This window comes from Galeopterus variegatus, unplaced genomic scaffold, assembly GCF_000696425.1.
Source record: "Galeopterus variegatus unplaced genomic scaffold, G_variegatus-3.0.2 Scaffold353, whole genome shotgun sequence".
Classification (NCBI taxonomy): Eukaryota; Metazoa; Chordata; class Mammalia; order Dermoptera; family Cynocephalidae; genus Galeopterus; species Galeopterus variegatus.
The window spans coordinates 623,460-640,241 of record NW_007726464.1 but is presented as its reverse complement, the minus strand read 5'-3'; the positions used below and the strand labels follow the sequence as shown (position 1 = coordinate 640,241).

General features: G+C 52.2%; 1 protein-coding gene across 1 annotated transcript in view; it reads right to left on the bottom strand.

Moving 5' to 3' along the window:
* The window catches only part of GPR157 (G protein-coupled receptor 157), a 79,900-nt gene that overhangs the window by 57,556 nt on the left and 5,562 nt on the right, over positions 1-16,782 (bottom strand). Inside the window, 3 exon segments of the mRNA XM_008567878.1 lie at positions 63-205; positions 469-615; positions 11,727-12,346. Of these exon segments, the coding sequence (XP_008566100.1) occupies positions 63-205; positions 469-615; positions 11,727-12,346 (910 nt within the window).

Below are 16,782 nucleotides of genomic sequence, written 5' to 3'. Positions count from 1 at the left end.
GGCGGACCACGCGCGGGGCAGGGATCGGCTCAGCCGAGGGTCCAGGGCGCAGCACCCCGCACTGGCCTTAAGGGTTCCCGGAGACACAAACTCGGACGCGGGTCCCGAAGCGCGGATCTGCGGGGAGGAGCCGGGGCAGCCCGCTAGGCGCGGGTCTCCCATTTGTCGCCGTTTGCATGCTGCCCAGTGTGTGCGGCAGGACGCCCTAGAGGTTGACAGGAAGGCACGTGCGGAGGCAGCCCTGAAGACCCCTCTCCGCTGTGGGAAAGGGGTTCCCCACACAATCCGACCCGGTCTCGACCTCGGACCCTTCCAGAACAAGCTGCCCTCGGGTCCCACCGCGCCCAGGTAGGAAGCTTGGACAGAGTCTCCACCTGCCTCCTTTTGCAAATGTTTCTGGCCTGGGGGTTGTTCCAAGACAGAAATCGATTCATCGGAAGCAAGCCCACCTCACAGACCCACACTCACGCACACTCAGTCTGCAGGTCCCCGCACAGCCCGCGGAGATCTCCATGTGCATAAAACCGAAGGCCAGTGGTCTCCTTGGCCTCATGAAGCCACAGCTCTTTGAAGTGAGAGCAGGAGGGGATTCCTCCTGCACTGGGAGAAATGGTCCTTTGGGGAGATGACAGAGAAGCAAATGCTGCCCAGGTGTGTAATCACATTTGGGCACACTGGAGGGAGCATGTGGAGGCCAGGTGTGAGGTGCCCCCTCATTCAAGGGATGAGGATCCCGAGGCTCACAGGGATAAGCCTGCATGGAGCCCATGTCTCCCAGAATCTCGGGTTTCTAGAACAATCCTAGAAAGAGAGTGAGCCAGGTGCAGGAGGTGGCTGTAGGTCAGGCCTACCTTTCCCCACCAGCGGTTCAGAGGAAGGGGCAGTTCCCCGCCCACCCTTGCCCCAAGGTGGCCCTCACCATGGGGCTGATGGGGTGAAAAAGGCCTTCCCAGGTCCTCAGAGACTCAGGGATAAAATGAGGCTGATGGCCCGGAGGCAGCACATGGGAAGGGCCTGCATCTGTGACCCGCTGTGTGACCTGGGGCAATAGTACTCCAGTAACACTCGGTGTGCCAGGCGTCTTCCTACACCCTCCCCCATGTATCTTGCTCAACCTTCAGGACAGTCCTTTGAGATAAGTACTAGTACTGCACCTTCTACAACAGAAATTGGGGACAGAAAGATAGAACTTGGCCAACATCACAGGGAGGAGTGGGGTGGAAGCGGGACTGAAATTCATGCCTTTCACACCCCCAAGCCCTCCTCTTAAGCACCTGCCATCTCGCCTCGACTTAGCAAATTGCTTATCCAGTCCGAGCTTGTGTCCTCATATATACAGACAGCATCAGCGTCAGACAGAATGGATGCAATAAATATTGTGGGATGAGTGAGTGAATGAATGAACCGTCCCCCCAGGATGATTACAAACTGCTCATCTGATGAGCCTCTCCGGAGCACCCGGCGTGCCAGGCCTGGAGGAAGCATTAGCTCTGCTCCATGCGGACAGACACCTGGAGCGCTCCTGTCTGAGTGGCCCTGCCCTCACTGGCTCTGTTTTTCTTGCTTTCCCTTCAGAGACACCAGACTCTGCCAACTAGAGAATTTAAATAACCTGATTCTTATCCACTTTTCCATCCAGAGAAGCCACACCAAGTCCAGGCCTCCTTTTTTTTTCTCCTTTAAGCATTTTTGTGTAAACAAGGACCATTTTACAAAGCCCTCTCTGCCACACTCTGTTTCACCTCTGCCCAGCCCCTCCAGGCATGAGAACACCAAGCCCATCTGTATTTCTTCTAGAACCCCCTCACCACACACACATACACACACAACAGCACCTGAGATACACACACCTCTAACTTATCAGCTAAGGCAAAGACGGCTTTGGAGGAGACCACATAGGAAGCACACACAAGCTTTCAGCTATGCCCCCGGGGGGCCCCCGCACCCACGACTCCAGACACTGCTGCAAGAACCAGTCCCCCCAGGAAGCCTTTGGGTCTTGAATTTGACCACAGAGGGCCAGAGTTGGTGGTGGCTGCCTACTCAGACTCCCCCTCTGAGATTATCTTTTCACCAAAGATGAGAGAAATGAACTCAATAAAGTGCTTGGGAAATATCCAGGTCCAAGCCAATGGAAAAACCAAGCGAGGAACCCAAGGAGTACTGGTCTCCAGTGGGCCTATGGATCCATCTCGTCCAAAAGTGGGAATTAAAAGAGGAGGATGAAAATGTTCTGGAATGAGATAATGGTGATGGTTGCACAACTTTGTGAATATACTGAAACCTACCGAACTACACACTTTAAAATGGTGAAGTTTATGGTATGTAAATTTATCTCAATTTTTAAAAAAAGGAACCACCATTCCTATGCTTCCTTGCTGACTAGAAATACATGGCATGAACCCAGCTGGTTGCCTGAAAGCCCCGGCACCCTTGATAAACACTAAAACACTAACTCCCCCAACTTTAGAAGATCTCATCTTGGTGGTGGGGAACACAGGAGGGCTAGGCATCCTATGGCTGCAGGTGATCTCTGCCGGGGTCCTAGCTGTGGTGGCCACAGGGGCACGTAGCCGAGAAGCCCAGGCAGACTGTCCCTTACACGCCTCGCAGACAGGACTGCAGGCTGGACCTTGCAGAAGAAAGGGATCTTTGGAGGAAGGGCTTTCACACTGCAGCGCTGATGACAGAGAATCGCTCAGTGGGGTGATGGACAGGCCAAGCGTGTGCATGTGTGCGTGCGTGCTTGCGTGTGTGCATGTGTGTGTGTGTGTGTGTTGGGTAGGTGGCATGTCGGAGATGCTCCAGAGACCCTGCCTAGTACTTAAAAGGCCCTTGCAGTCAACAAGCACCAGTTTCAAGACCCCATTTCTGAATAAAGAAGCCCAACTTGACTTGTCAGGTTGATGAAGAATTCACCACCAGGTTAAAAACAGCAAATAAATATAAGAAGTCAAAATACTATACAAAGGGGAGAATTACTTTAAAGTATACTCATTTCTATGCTGACTGCACATTTTACTTCTATGTAGCTTTAAGGGTCTGTTTTTATCCCAAAGTCATTCTTTGGCTTATGCATCAAATCAACCTCTTTCCTAATCAAGGACAAAGAAAGGTCAACTTATTCTTAGGGGATACCTATCAATTCATCAATCAATAGATTGATGGACAGCTATTTAAGGCATATATCCCTAGTATTATGCCCACTTAGCAGATGATAACTGAGCCTCAGAGAAGTTTCAGTCCCACATCCTTGTCTAAGGTCATACAACTTGTAAGCAACAGGCCTGGCATTTGGACCTCTGCTGGACCCCAAAGGCAGGGCAGTTAACCACTCCACTCTGCACCCCCACAGGACACAGAGGGCACCATGTGACAAAGGTGTCAGGCATGTGGAAACCCCTCCATTTTTATTGTAATGCATGGAACTCCCTCATCTCAAGCACAGAAAAGCAAGCCATGCCCAGGTCTGTTTGCCGCTGACATGCTTTCATAAATACATGTAACTCGCACACCCCATTTCTCCAGCTTGAAGTAGAAACAGGGCCAGTTTCTTTTAATGCCCAAACTGACAATGACTCTAAGCTCCAGTCCTAAGGATTATGGGATGGACATTTTCTCCTTCCAAGGATCCCAACCCCCAAAGAAACCAGGGAGAACCAACTCACCCCAAGGCTGCCAGTTGCTATCTCATAGCTAGGGTAGCCACTAGCCACCTGTCACGATTTAAACAAATTAATTTTTAAAAATTTAAAATTCAAGTACTTGTTGAATTAGCCCAATGGGCTAGAGGCTACTGTATTGGACAACACAGCTCTAAAGTCTTTCCTAAAGCAAGCCAGAGCCTCAATAAGTTGCAAACCTGGACTGCATTCCCACATAGGCTCGCTGGTCTCTGGTTATGTTCAGGGACCTCATGAGAAAGACCCCAGGACAACCCCCTACGCCTACTCTAAGGATCTTGTTGAGAAACTGTTCATTATGTGAAACATGGCAGGTATTGGTAGGGGGTCTCCATGGTAATGCACTTTTGGAGTCTGGAATCCCCAAACAAATGCAACATGGTACGGAGACTTTTCTATGGTCACGACATTGTCCTTTGAGCTAGTTGAAGGTTGAAGGCCTTTCAACAGGAAGCCAACAAATGTGCTTTGTTCATAACGCAGCAGTCTGAACACGAGCCCCAGGCTGATATGTGAAGACAGTAGGTGGCTGAGTTTTAGCAAAATATTTTCAAAGGTCTGATGGGTCACTTGTCCTGGGCAGCCCAGTGCTGAAGGCCTGGCAGCTCACAACAGGACCAAAACTAGATCTGGTCGGCCCATAGACCAAGCAAGGGCCTGGAGGCTGTCTCTCCGCAATCGCTGGAGGCAAGCGGACAGGCCCTGGGCCCTGCAGCCGCAGCTGCTGAAACCTGTGGTCAAAAGGGCCAGGCCTGCCAGAACTGCTGAGGTCTTCAGAACCTGAAGGCTGCCTGGCCAGTGCCCACCTGCCCTGTTACTATGAGCCCCAGTCTGAGAGATCCTTCCCTGTCTTGCCCACTGGGTCTGGGGAGACAGCATTAAAGCCGCTTTTGTTCTATTCATATCTTATCAAGGTCACAAGTGACCTCCTGTTGCTAAATCCACTGGTCGATTCCATGTCCCCAGGTTGCTTGGCCCATCAGCATCATTTGACACCGTGGGCCCCTCCCTGATCATCAAAACTGTTTTTTTCTCTTCGTTTGGATCTTCAGTCCGCTCTGTCTTAGTTCTCGCCTACTTCACCGGCCACTCCTTCTCAGTCTCCTCTTCTGGTTCCTCCTCTTTGTGTGGGAGGACCCAGGGCTTGGTCCATGGACCCCTTCTCTACCTACTCTCTGTCTCTGGGTGATTTCATTCAGCCTCATGGCTTTCAAAAACATCTGTTCCCTGATGACTCCTAAATTAGTATCTGCAGCCGTGACCTCTCCCCCAACTTCCAAACTCAAACGTTGTATACTCAAAACTAAAGTCCTGGTTGCACCCTGCCTGTCCAGGCTGCTCCCCTGAAGCCTTCTCTGTCTCCATAAATGGCACATCCATCCTTCCAACGCTCTGGCCAAAAACTTTGCAAGCCATCCCTGACTCCTGTCTTACCCCACATCCAATCCATCAGCAAAGCCTGCTGGCTGCACTTTCAACATACAGAATGCAAACACTTCTCTGTTTTTTCTCATCATAGTCACTGCTGCCACGCTTGTCCAAGCCACCATCATTCTCTTGTTTAAGTGATTGTCACAGCTTCCTAACTGGTTTCACTTTGCCCTCGCTCCCCAAAACCCACTCTCAACACAGCATCCAGGAATGATCTATTTAGAATGAAGTCAGGTCACATCACTCCTCTGCTCAAAACCCTCCAGTGGCTCCTCCTCTCACTCAGAGTCAAAGCCAGAGCCCCTTCTGTGGCCTCCAACTCACTCTTGATCTCATTTCTTACAGCTCTCTCCCTTGCTTCCTCTGATCCAGCCTCCTTGCTGATCTTGGAACACACCAGGCACCGTCCTACCTCAGGGCCTTTTCACGTGCTGTTCACCTGTCCCGGATTGCTCTTCCCCCAGACACGCACATGGCTTGCTTCCCCTTCCTCCCAGTCTCTGACTGAATACCCCTCAACTGACAAGGCCTGCCCAGGTCACTCCCCATCCCCCTTACCTGCTGTGCTGTCTGTCCACGTATTTACCATCTGACATTCTATAGACGTGCATGCTTGTTTATTGTGTCCCCAGCAATAACCACTAGGATGTAAACTTTATGCAAGAACTTAGTTTTGTCCTCTGCTGCATCTCAGCATCTAAACGAGTTTAGTGCCCAGTAAGTGCTGCATGAACATTTGTTGAAATAGACAAACCAGCCTGCACTCCCCAACCTCATGCCTTGGTTCATCTGATCCTTCCACCCAGAAGGTTCTCCCCACCAAGCCGCATCTCCCCAGCTTGAGTCAGCACTGAACAGACGTTCTGTCTATATCATAAAGCCAAAGTGAACTCAGGCTTCGTGTGACAGTCCTGCTAAGCTCACCATTCCTTCCCAGGAAAACTGCCCTTTCCTGTTGAAAGGGGATCCCTAGTTATACAACAGGTGGGCTGCCCCCTTCCTATCTTATCAAGCTAGTGTCAGCACCTGCCTGGAGCTGCTTGCACCTGTCCATAAGTAGCCAGTCTACAGGCTTGCCAGGGATCTGTGAGGTGGCCTAGCACAGAAAGAGCTGGCCAATTTCACTAAAGAAATCCCGAAAGAATAAAGCCAACACCACTGGGGCTGGAGCCGCGCAGGTCGCAAGGTGCAGAGAGGCCTGATGGGCCACAGTGAGTCTGAGTCAGGCCAAAGTCAAGGGTCAACCAACATTGGATTCAAGCAGTGTCTACCAAGCAAACCCACACCGTGTGGGGAGTAAGGAGGAAAAAAAGTGGGCCAGGAAGAGTGGACACGCGGGAGGAAGTCGAGCCCTCACAAGGGCAGGACAAATGCATGCGAAGGCCTGGGGCCGGTGTTCAGAAGCCCACCTCTCCTGCCTGCTGGGCTCGCTACTTTGGCTTCTTCTTCCTGTGCAGCTGGCGCTTTCCAAGAAGCCCTCGTCCCTTCCCTGAGACCAAAGGAACCCAACAGACCAGGGCACAGTGCCATCAGTCACCAGCACCATCATCAAGGACAAGCGAGAACCAGAGGCTGTGAATTCACAATGGAGCAAATTTCCTTTGGGGGACTTGGGCCATGGCTACAACAGGCTCTTACAGCCAAGGGGCCACGGAGGGGGAAAGTAACAACAATTCCCTCCCAATTCAGAAAAGAGTAGCATAATTACTTTCTGTCTCATGCAGATAACCACATTATTCTATAGATTAGCCAGAAGAAAAAAAAAAAGAAGCAAAAGGAACCCATGCCAGCAGGAAATGTGGATTGTCCTATGCAAGAGAAGGTCATCCACTGAGGGATGGGTCGAACAGGATTCCCCACCTGGGCTTCGAGGTCCTGGAGTGGGGAATGCAGTAGGAATGCTGAGGACAGACAGGTGGGGCCCAGTTAAACAGAGCTAATGTTAAAGAAACCCCAAAATTCGTGGAATGGGCTGCTCACCCAGGGTGAGTCTACTCTAAGGGATAGCAGAGGTCAAGAGAAAGAGCCAGAAAGAAAGGCACTCAGATCCTAGAATAGATCAACACTTCCAACATGAGGACTTCGGGGACGGCTCTCAGGAATGACGCAGACATTGTCCCTAGCAGAACCCTTCTTCCCTACCCCGCCACACCAACGCCGAGTCCTCAGTCCTTCCGCCGGGCACTGCAAAGCCTGGTGCTTGCAGTCATCACCCCTTTCATCGAAGTCCGCTGCGGACCTCGCCGCACCCATGTCTTTCTATTTATAGAAAAGTGCATGTTGAAAGCATCCAATCCTGGCTGGAAGACATGGAGGACACTCACAGGCTTCTCTGCTGGAGCTGTGTGTCTCCCGCTGGCCTTGAAGGAAGCCTGGGCAGAACAGCCACTTTTGGCCTCTGGGGACCTAAAGAAGCAAAGAGGCAAAGCAGTTATGAAAACCAAACTAGTTCCAGGGCCAGGTGCACATCAATGCAGTGTGCAGGGCACCTGGCAGGTCTGCTAAAAGTGTCCCTCACCAGCGTCCTCTCCCTGGGAGGAATACCCTCCTGTGAGTGAAAGCAGTGCTGTCCCCAGGAAATGCCTGAGATACCCTGTGCCCTAGCAGAGGCATATGTGCACTGATACCCCCAAAGGACTTTGCAAACTTTTAAGGTAGAAGAGAAAGATAGATCAGGCACAGCACAATGGCTCTCAGGCTGCCAGCTGAGGGAGGTGCTAAGCTGAGGCTCCTTGGTGACCTGGGACCCCTTTGAGCCTATGGGGTAGCCTGGCAGGCCAGTGGGGTGAGGGCTGCAGGAAGCATCAAAGACAAGCTTGGCCCATTTCTCAATTTTATCATGAGCCAGCCCTGTCTTACCCCTCCTGTTTTGAAGAAAGGCCAAATTTGTGCTTAAACCCACGCCCCCCTTATCCCCCCGCAACACACACACTTAGAGTTATGCCTGGTCTGCTCCCTGTTGTGAAATAAGCACATTTATTACACAGAAGGAAGTCTGATATCTCTGAGGCTTTGAATGGACTATTTGCAACATTTGGGCTGCAGACCATGAAGAGGTGATGCTTTGTGTGTGGCAAGGCAGGGTCTCTCAGATGACATGAGACACCCTGGTCACTGCCCCATCTTAGGGGACATGGGATTTTACAAAAGGAAGAAATGTCGAAATAGGGCTAGAAAAATGCATGTGCTAAACATTTAAATTTTTAAAAATAGAATGTTTTTTACTCACACACACAATCCAAATATAATACAAGTGTGCTGTTGATTAGTAATGATATAAAAATCTGAAGGCCCTTTTGGACACAAAGCCCAGGCCAAATTCCCCAACCCTAGCAGACAGACCCTGCAGCAAGATATCCCAAGAAAGCGAGTGACAGGTATTGACAGGGACACTGCAACAGGAATCTGAGCCCCGGGATTAGACAGGTCAACTAGCAGTGCTTCTAAAGTCAAGTGATCTAGCACACTGGCCAAATGACCAAGTTTCCATTCTTGGCCGGGACTTGGATCAAAAAGGAAGGAGGAAAAGGCAGCAGTTGTCACTGAGACATTGACCCTTATACCTCGCTGCTTTGCCACCCGATTCATACAGTGACATGCTGTTGATTTTTAAAGGCAGGCATACTTTATATTTTTTATACATACTCACAGCCCTGATTTTCATATCAGTGGGTGCCCAAAACATTCTTGTTGAGTTGAACTGAACTAGCAAGAAGGTACTATCAAAAATTCTTTGGGAGATAACATAATTTTATGCCATCAGCGAGTCAAAAAATTATGTTTTGCCTATTGGTCCCATTTGAGACGACCCTGGTCAAATTTCTCGGCTAACTTTCCCCATCTCTGTCTAGTTAACCTAAACACCACCTAAATCTCAGCAAGGGATCTGGCAGCTTTCCCGCTCTGCAGCACATACACTGGCAAGCATAGGGTGCCCGCTCACGAACACTTACAACACAGTCTTAGACTTGCCCTAAGGAAAACTAAGAAGTCACCCCGAGTATGACACGATGTGGTCTATAAAACATATATGACCATACAGAAGAGAGGTAAGCTCCTGAAATAAGGAAATGGGCTACCTTTGGGGTAGTCACACGAATTCATGTCTGAGTAGCTTAGGGTCATTAGTATGCACTGAACGAAGGAAGCCATTTAAGAGGAAAGAGGAAACTCATTGGGCAAAAAGTGTGCTGAGACTCTGAACAGAACTCCCAAACCAGAACAGAAAGACAGACCATCAAAGAGAGGCTGGTAGAAAAAGAGTGAGACCAAATCCCACGTGGACCCCTGTCTGGGTTTGCCACTGTCATTCTGTAACATTCCCCAACAAGGGGTGGGCACAAGCCATACCCGCAGTGCAAGGAAGGCCTGAGCATCTTGCAACTGCACCGGAATGCTGAGTTCATCGTTGCTGGTGGGCTGTCCCCACCCATCTTTTGCCACCCTATTCAAGGGTGGTCAGCCCTCCTTGGGAATATTGCTACATGTCCTCAGATAACAGATACACACATGACTAATCGGGCCTAGCCTAAGAAATGAGAACCAACCATGAGAACCGCAGCGCACACTTCTGTATGGAGAAAATGAAATGTGGGATGTCCTAGGATATGACACAGATGCTGAATGGCAGGGAATTTCTAAGTAAACTTTCTGTTTTTATGAGTCAGAACAAAATCCTGAAAAACTTTTCTGCCTCAACCCATAGGACCCAATAAAACTCAAAACCCCATTCCCCAAACAGCCATGCGGGGTAGGGAGCTGCTCCGCTTCCCTCCCGTGTCCTCGGGCGCCGTCTGCTGGAGGAAGCCTGACTTACAGCGCTAACAACCCCACAGGGAGCGGCCGGACTCAAGTGGCCCCAATTTTCCAGAAATGAAAAGAGGAGAAACTATAAAAGAAGCCTAATGTTTTCTCCCCCTGGCACTTTGCCCAGTGAGAGTTGTAAACCAGAGGTGCTGCAAGCCAGCTCAAGGGCAGCGCTCAGTTCCCGGAGCAGCACTGGGACCCCAGGTTTGTGTCACCTCCTGGTCCCCAATTTCCTTACCTTGTCCTATTTCACCTGAGTCAGGGCGCCTGATGGGTCCAACGCTGATGATCTCATCTTCGTTCCACATGCTAGGTCGGAACATGTCCCAGGGAATCCCAGCTCGGCCTTGAGCTTCCGGTGTCCTTGGGAAAGGCGGTTGATCTCTGGGCTCACCGTCCTCATCTCAGAGCTTGGAACAGATGATTTCTAAGTATATTCCAGCTTTGATTAGAGCATCTGCGAGGTTACCGTGCCTTGGGTGGCCGGGATTAAAGTTGATGTGCATACACGAAAAGACAGGATCTGATCCCTAATCAGATCTGCAGAGCATGAGATCAGCACAGCAACTGTTGACTCTGCATTGGGTGAAAAACAAAAACGGTCGGTGGGGAAGTGCCATGGCTCAGGATCTGTTACCGTGGCCCTAGGATTCCACCAGCACCTTGGAGTCTTTCCCTGTGGCCCCCCACTTGCCTCCCGGATACTCCCCCTCTTCCAGAGTCTGGGTGCTGCCACCTCGCCAGGTGAATACCACCAGCATCCTCTCAGCAGTGGAAAACTAGGCCTACTTGCTCTCCTGGCCTTCACCTTTTCCTTATACCCTGGTCCCCGGAGGAGCTGCAGGGACTCTGCTGGCCAGTTGGCTGTGCCTGGAGGGTGCAGGCAGTCTCCTGGAGATCCGCCTCTCCTTGCGTCCTTGTCAGGGAGACTGGCAGCTGCAGTGCTGTGCCTGTCCCAGCCTGAGCAAGAGGGCTCCTGGTGCCAGTTCTGGAGCAGCCACAGGCCCAAGCAGGCCCCCAAAATTGATGACATCAGCACGCAGCAGGGTGTGCAGGCCCCACTACCCCAGCCACCTACTGCTCCTCCCCTCTCCAGTCCCTCCTCCCCCTCCCCCCCCCAGTGCAGTGCAGGCTCCAAGGACAGCCTCCAAGGTGGAAACACTCAACCCAAAGCCTGGGGACAGGAAAAAGCAGCCACCAGGATGGAGGTTCTTTCAGCAGAAGTTAGGGTCCAGGACAGTAAGAGGCATCAGTCTCTGAACCGTCTCACACAATGAGCACCCCAGAAGAGCAGGCTCGTGTAAGCAGCGTCACATTGCTCCCCACCTTGTGGGGAGACAGGGCTTTTGCCAAGAACACACCCCCGGGAATTAGTTGGGCAGCTTTTCATGCTGCTGGCATAAAGACTTACACCACAGGCTGCCCCCAGGCAGAAGGTGCTGTCTGGACCCCCTGGGGCTGCCCTCTCTGTTGCCAGGCCCTTGGCTCCTGTCACCTAAGCCCATCACATCACCCAGGGTGTCAGCAGCTACTGGACCCCACCCACGTTAGCTGGCTCGGTTTCCCTCTGCAGGGAAAGCTGGACTTCCCCCATACCCAACCTTCAGGCAACTAACTACGTGGCATCGGGGGGGAAGAACCTTTCTGCCACCACCTCTGAGCTTCTGTTAGTCTCCCAGGCTGTCCCAGAAGTCATGAGCGGGAGCATTCAAGATTATGGTCCCGGAAGGTCCCTTCGCCCTCACCCAAGAGGATGCGTGAGTTGGGAATCCCCTCCTTACCCCCCAACCAGAAAGGCGGCCTTGCCTTCCAAACTGGCGTCTGTGGTTCAGGGCACGAGATCCAAAGCCAGGGCCCGGGACGCAGCCTCCCTCGGCTCGGCTCGAAGCCTTCCTGACTCTTCCGAGGGTCCGTCCGATTCTCCCGCGGAGCTGCCCCGGCGCGCGTCCCACACGTGGTGGGCGCTCAGTCCCCAAGCGCCTGCGGAGACGGCGCGTCCGAGGAGCCGCGAATCCGGCGGGCACGAGCCCCGAGCGGCGCTCTCCACTTGTCACCCTGGCCCCGCTCCTGCCTGCAGCCCCAACTCCAGAGGGCCGGCGACTCTCCACTGCGCCAATCAGCGCCGCCGCCGCCCGGTCTGGCGCGGGCTGCGCGCAGCCGCCGGGAGTGGCCGTCGGGACGCGAGCGCGGCAGAGGCGCCCGCCCGCCCGGAGCGGTGGCGCAGGGTCTCCGCATCGCCCGCCGCCCTGCAGCCCGCAGCTGTCAGCACTGCTGACTTGGCCCAGGCGGCGGCGGCGGCGGGGACTGGGGGAGGACCCGCAGCAGCCTGAGTCCGACTGCCCCTGCGCAAGGACCGGAGGACCCGGCAGCCAAGGGCTCGGCTGGCCAATGCTGGGGCAGTTGACGGGGGGCGGGACACGAGAGAGCTGGAGAAAGGCCCCTGAGTCAGCACTGGTGCATTGGGAGGTGTCCCGGGGAGCCCTGTCCACCTGGGACATCTGACCAAAACACCCACAGCCCCCACCGCATTTGGGGACCAGCTGGAGCCTCATCCTTTCCCTCAATAACTACTGGACTGTAATGCGCCCTGTTCTGGGGACTCGGGTGGGGGGGGGGGGGGAAAGACAGAGAATTCTTTTTCAAGTCCATCCCAGGCCCCTGTGAACGCCTAGATGTTACTGTGGGGTCAGGCTCAAGGCCACCGGGATCTAACGTGGACTGGGACAAGGGCGGCCCTGAAGCTAGTTGGTCTGACACGGGGGTCCAGGGGGTGGTGGTCATCACTTCGTTCACTGCATTGGACTTTATGCCTGAGGAAACCTGGTAAGTGCTGGCCCCTCACTGTCCTGGGTCAGCTCCGGCCTTACCAGCTACTGAGCAGCGGGCTGCCCCGTTCTGCTGCCTGACACATGCAAGTGTCCAGGAGCTAGGCCCCTCCCGCCCCCTATACCTGTTTATCTCTGAGAGTCTCATGTCACCTTGGCTGCTGCATCTCCTCTTCCCAACCATCTTATATGGTCACTTTGGCCCAGACTACACCTGCTGGAGGGAAGGAGGCTCTCGCAATGAGAAGTTTGTAGAAGCCAGGGCAGCCGCCCCTTGTCCATTTACTGGCAGTGTGTTTAGTTCATTGCACAAGCCCCACCATGTCAGGGTGCTGGGCTCAGGGGTCATTTGCTCCCCCTCAGAGCACCTTTGTGAAGTTCCTGTCTCACTTAGGTGACCTCCCCCTACGTGACCGGAGACTAGCAGATATGGACAGGATGCTGGGACCAACAGTGGCATTTGTTCGCACCAATTGCCAGCAGGTCTTTCCCTTGGATAATTCCAGATGGAAAGGATGCCTGTCATCCAGGCTGGCAGGGAGGCACCGAATGGGAGAGGGGTTTGCCTGGGCATGCCAACTCTGTTCTCTCACTCCCCAGGGTGGTGAGGTCACGGACACCTCCATCCCACTGACTAGGGAAAACTACAAGTCCACAAACAAAAGGCCCATCCTAGCAGCTTTTGGGATTGAGGGTTGGGGGTTGGGGTGGGTTAGGGTCCAACCTGATGCATAAGCAAGGCTCCATCTTCGGACCACACCATACTGACTCAGGGGCCTTTCTCCAGCTCTCTCTCTCAAAGACCCTGGTGCATGGGACCCCAATGACTCATTTGCGTGTGCTGGGCTCAAACTCATTTGTGCCCAAGAACATTAGTCTGGAAAGTTAAAGTTGCTGCAGATTTATGGGCATGAGTCAAAGATGGTTTTAAATATACAGGGAATAGATTTTTTAAATGGAACAAGAGAAAGGGCTATGAGGATGAATGGGGTTGTGAAAGCAGCCAGTAGAAAGATGCTCCTGATTTGGGGCAAGGGGGGCTGCATTCAGCCTGCAGAGTGCTTTTGCAGTCTAGGTGATTAGGTAGTCTAAGAACCCATAAGATATTTGTCTGTGAGCCCCATTTCTCCAAATCCTGCAGTGTTTCGTATGAGCACCTCTCATGCCCCAAGGAGCTTCAACACCAGCAGCACCGGCCAGTGTGCAGGCAAGTTTTCTAAGGCTGAGGTTTTAAGTCAGGCTCCCGTCTCTAGTGAGAACCAGAACATAGGCAGGGACCCATGGAGATCATGCCCCTCCGCCAGCCTTGGCCCGTGTTGCCCAATTACTGTTTCAGGGGCCTGCCTGGATAATTTATATCCAAGAGGTTGCTGCTCATCTTTTGAGCTGATTTACTGTGACACCTAGATTTTTTTTTTTTTTTTTTTTTTGTAAAAAGATACCATTTTGCTGTGGGAAGCATCACAGGGAGCTCAACCCTCTAGTGCCTGGCACCACCTGGGCAGATGCCACAGTTGGCCCTACCTGATATCACCTCCATTGCAGACCTGGCTCCAAGCACCCCGTGTCTAAAAATGCCACACAAACAGTGCCAGCCTGGGGGAGCAACTGGCAGCAACTGAGGCAGCAACTGGCTCTGGGGAGGCCCTTCGGCTGGGGGTGCAGGAGTCTGGGTCCCAGGGACCAGAGCTCAGATGCCTCGGGCTGCTAGTGCCATTTCTCCAGAAAAAGACACTGCCCAAAGTGTGCTTTCTGCTGCTTTGTGCGATCCCGTCTAGACGAGCCCCTTATGGAGTCCCCTCCCCCACTGCCTGGCACCCCAGACATCGTCATTCAACACCTGCCAGCAACACGGAAGGGGGTTCATCCTGTTCTTAAATGCTGCAGCGTCTGTCCCTGTGATCACAAATCATTCTGTTTCGAGTTTCCCTCCAAAGCTCATCTCAGTAAAACCCCAAAGAAGAAAACCTCCACCCCCAAGAATAAGGTAGTCAGGCTGCATCTGTGCTCCCAGGGTTCAAGCCAGGCTGGAGAAAGATCACGACAGAGATCAGACCCGCATTCTCCAGCCCAATTGCACATGGCTTAAAGAGCCAGCTAGCCAGACACAAATGCACACGCAGGATGACGCGCATCCAGGCAAGGACTAAGCTTAAACTCATCAGTAAGTCTGCGGGGTCCCCGCCCCCAGCATGTGGGAGAAGGAAACTAACCGAAAGTGAACGTCCTGATTGTGCTTGATTTACCTGGGGCTGAGCGCTCCCCAGTCTGAGGCACCCGACAAGCTGACCCGAGAGTGGGCACCCCTTCCCTCCTTCCCACCCTCCTCCTCCTCCTACTTTTCCTTCTCCTCTTCCTCCAGCTGCCTCCTCCCGCTGCTGCTGCTACTGCTGTGGTTCTGCAGTCACTTGAAGGAGAAAGATTTCGCAGTACGGCATTCTTAAAGCTGCAGTGCCCAAATTCTCCTTCAAACGCCAACCGTCACTGACATCAGCTCACTTACCGGGGTCCTTTGCAGAGGGTGGGTGGGCAAGGAGGTGGGGGACAGGGGCTTGGAGCAGTGGGGCGGGTGGAATCAGACACCCGACTCCGGCAAGGGTAAAGAGGAGAGGCTGGCTGCACCGTGATAGCCTCTGCAGTTAAACCAGGTTGCTGGGACTGCAGCAGGACTGCAATGGAGTAGTTTTTTTTTTTTCCTAAATCATAAAACCAACACCAAAATTTCCTCCACAAACTTATATTCTTTGTAGCTTAATTATAACATAAAGTGCAAATGTAAAACCAACATGAGAAAGAAACCCCATTTAAAAAAAATAATTCGAACAGCGTTTATAAATTATTTTTTTAAATTTACTCCTGTGAGCAACTGACTCAGCTTTTTCTACATTGCTCTGCTGGAAAGCCATGGGGGGAAGGATCTGGATGGAGTTCATTGAGCCCAGAGTTTCTGCAAAGTGCAGGGAGAGGACTCCAGCTTCTTAGAGCAGAGAGCTTTTTGAAATCCAAAGGAAAGGGAATTTTTCTGCCGTCTGTCTAAGGAGTTTGTCAATTCCCGAATCTAGCATCCCAAAACCAACACACCCCTCCCTGAAAGTTACCTCTGTCCTTTGATCAGCAGCTGCCGTCCTGCCCAGACGCCGGCAAGTTGCAGACTGATGCTGGAGAGGCAGGACCCAAAATAAGAAGTGTCAGCTGGGTCCCTGTACCGAAGTGATGCCAAGAGTCAACACTGCAGGCAGCGGGAGGGGTCTTCCCCCTCCACCCCCCCACTTTAATTTAAACCCCTGACACTGCAAGATGCCCACTCTTGCAGAGACACATCTCCAAAGAGCCTCCTTTCTCCCCACACTGCCTCACAAGTAGGTCCAAGGCTTTGCCCCACCTCTTAGATTTGTTCACCTGAAGATGCTTTTCTTGCAGGAAAGAAGACTGAGACTTCGCAGGGCCCTTAATCCTTAATTCTGGAGAAGATGAGACTTGTTCAGAAGTTTGAGAATTGCAGCCTGATGCTCGGAAGAGCAGAGGCAGCGAGTGACGGTCGGCTGTGCCTCGGACGAGTCAGCAGCATCACACCATTGTTTTGTTCAAGAAGGACAGAGATAGACCCAGGGTAAAAGAGTCGGAAAATTCCTCTCCCTCCGCTGTTACATTCTCAACAGTTTGGGAAATCTCTGTTTTTGCTTTCCTTCAAGAAAACCCCATTTTAAAATTTTGCTTGTATGTGAATTGTACAAGATGTCCACAAATGTCAATTTTGTCCTGACGCATCTGTGATTCTTAAAGTTTCTTCTTCTGCCTCTATGCAAGTTAATATAATTTAAGATTGAGACAGGGATTTAATTGGGAAAATTACTTTAATGCAGATATGGTTAAAATAGTGCATTCTAATAATCTATGAGGGATAATATAGAATAGGTACACCAAGAGGTAGAAGAGGGTTAGGAGAGAAATACATGTTTCCAGGCTTTGAATTTATTACAAACTCAGAGTCTGAGAAAGGATAATAAAGTAGAAGCGGGGGGGGGGGGGGGGGGGGG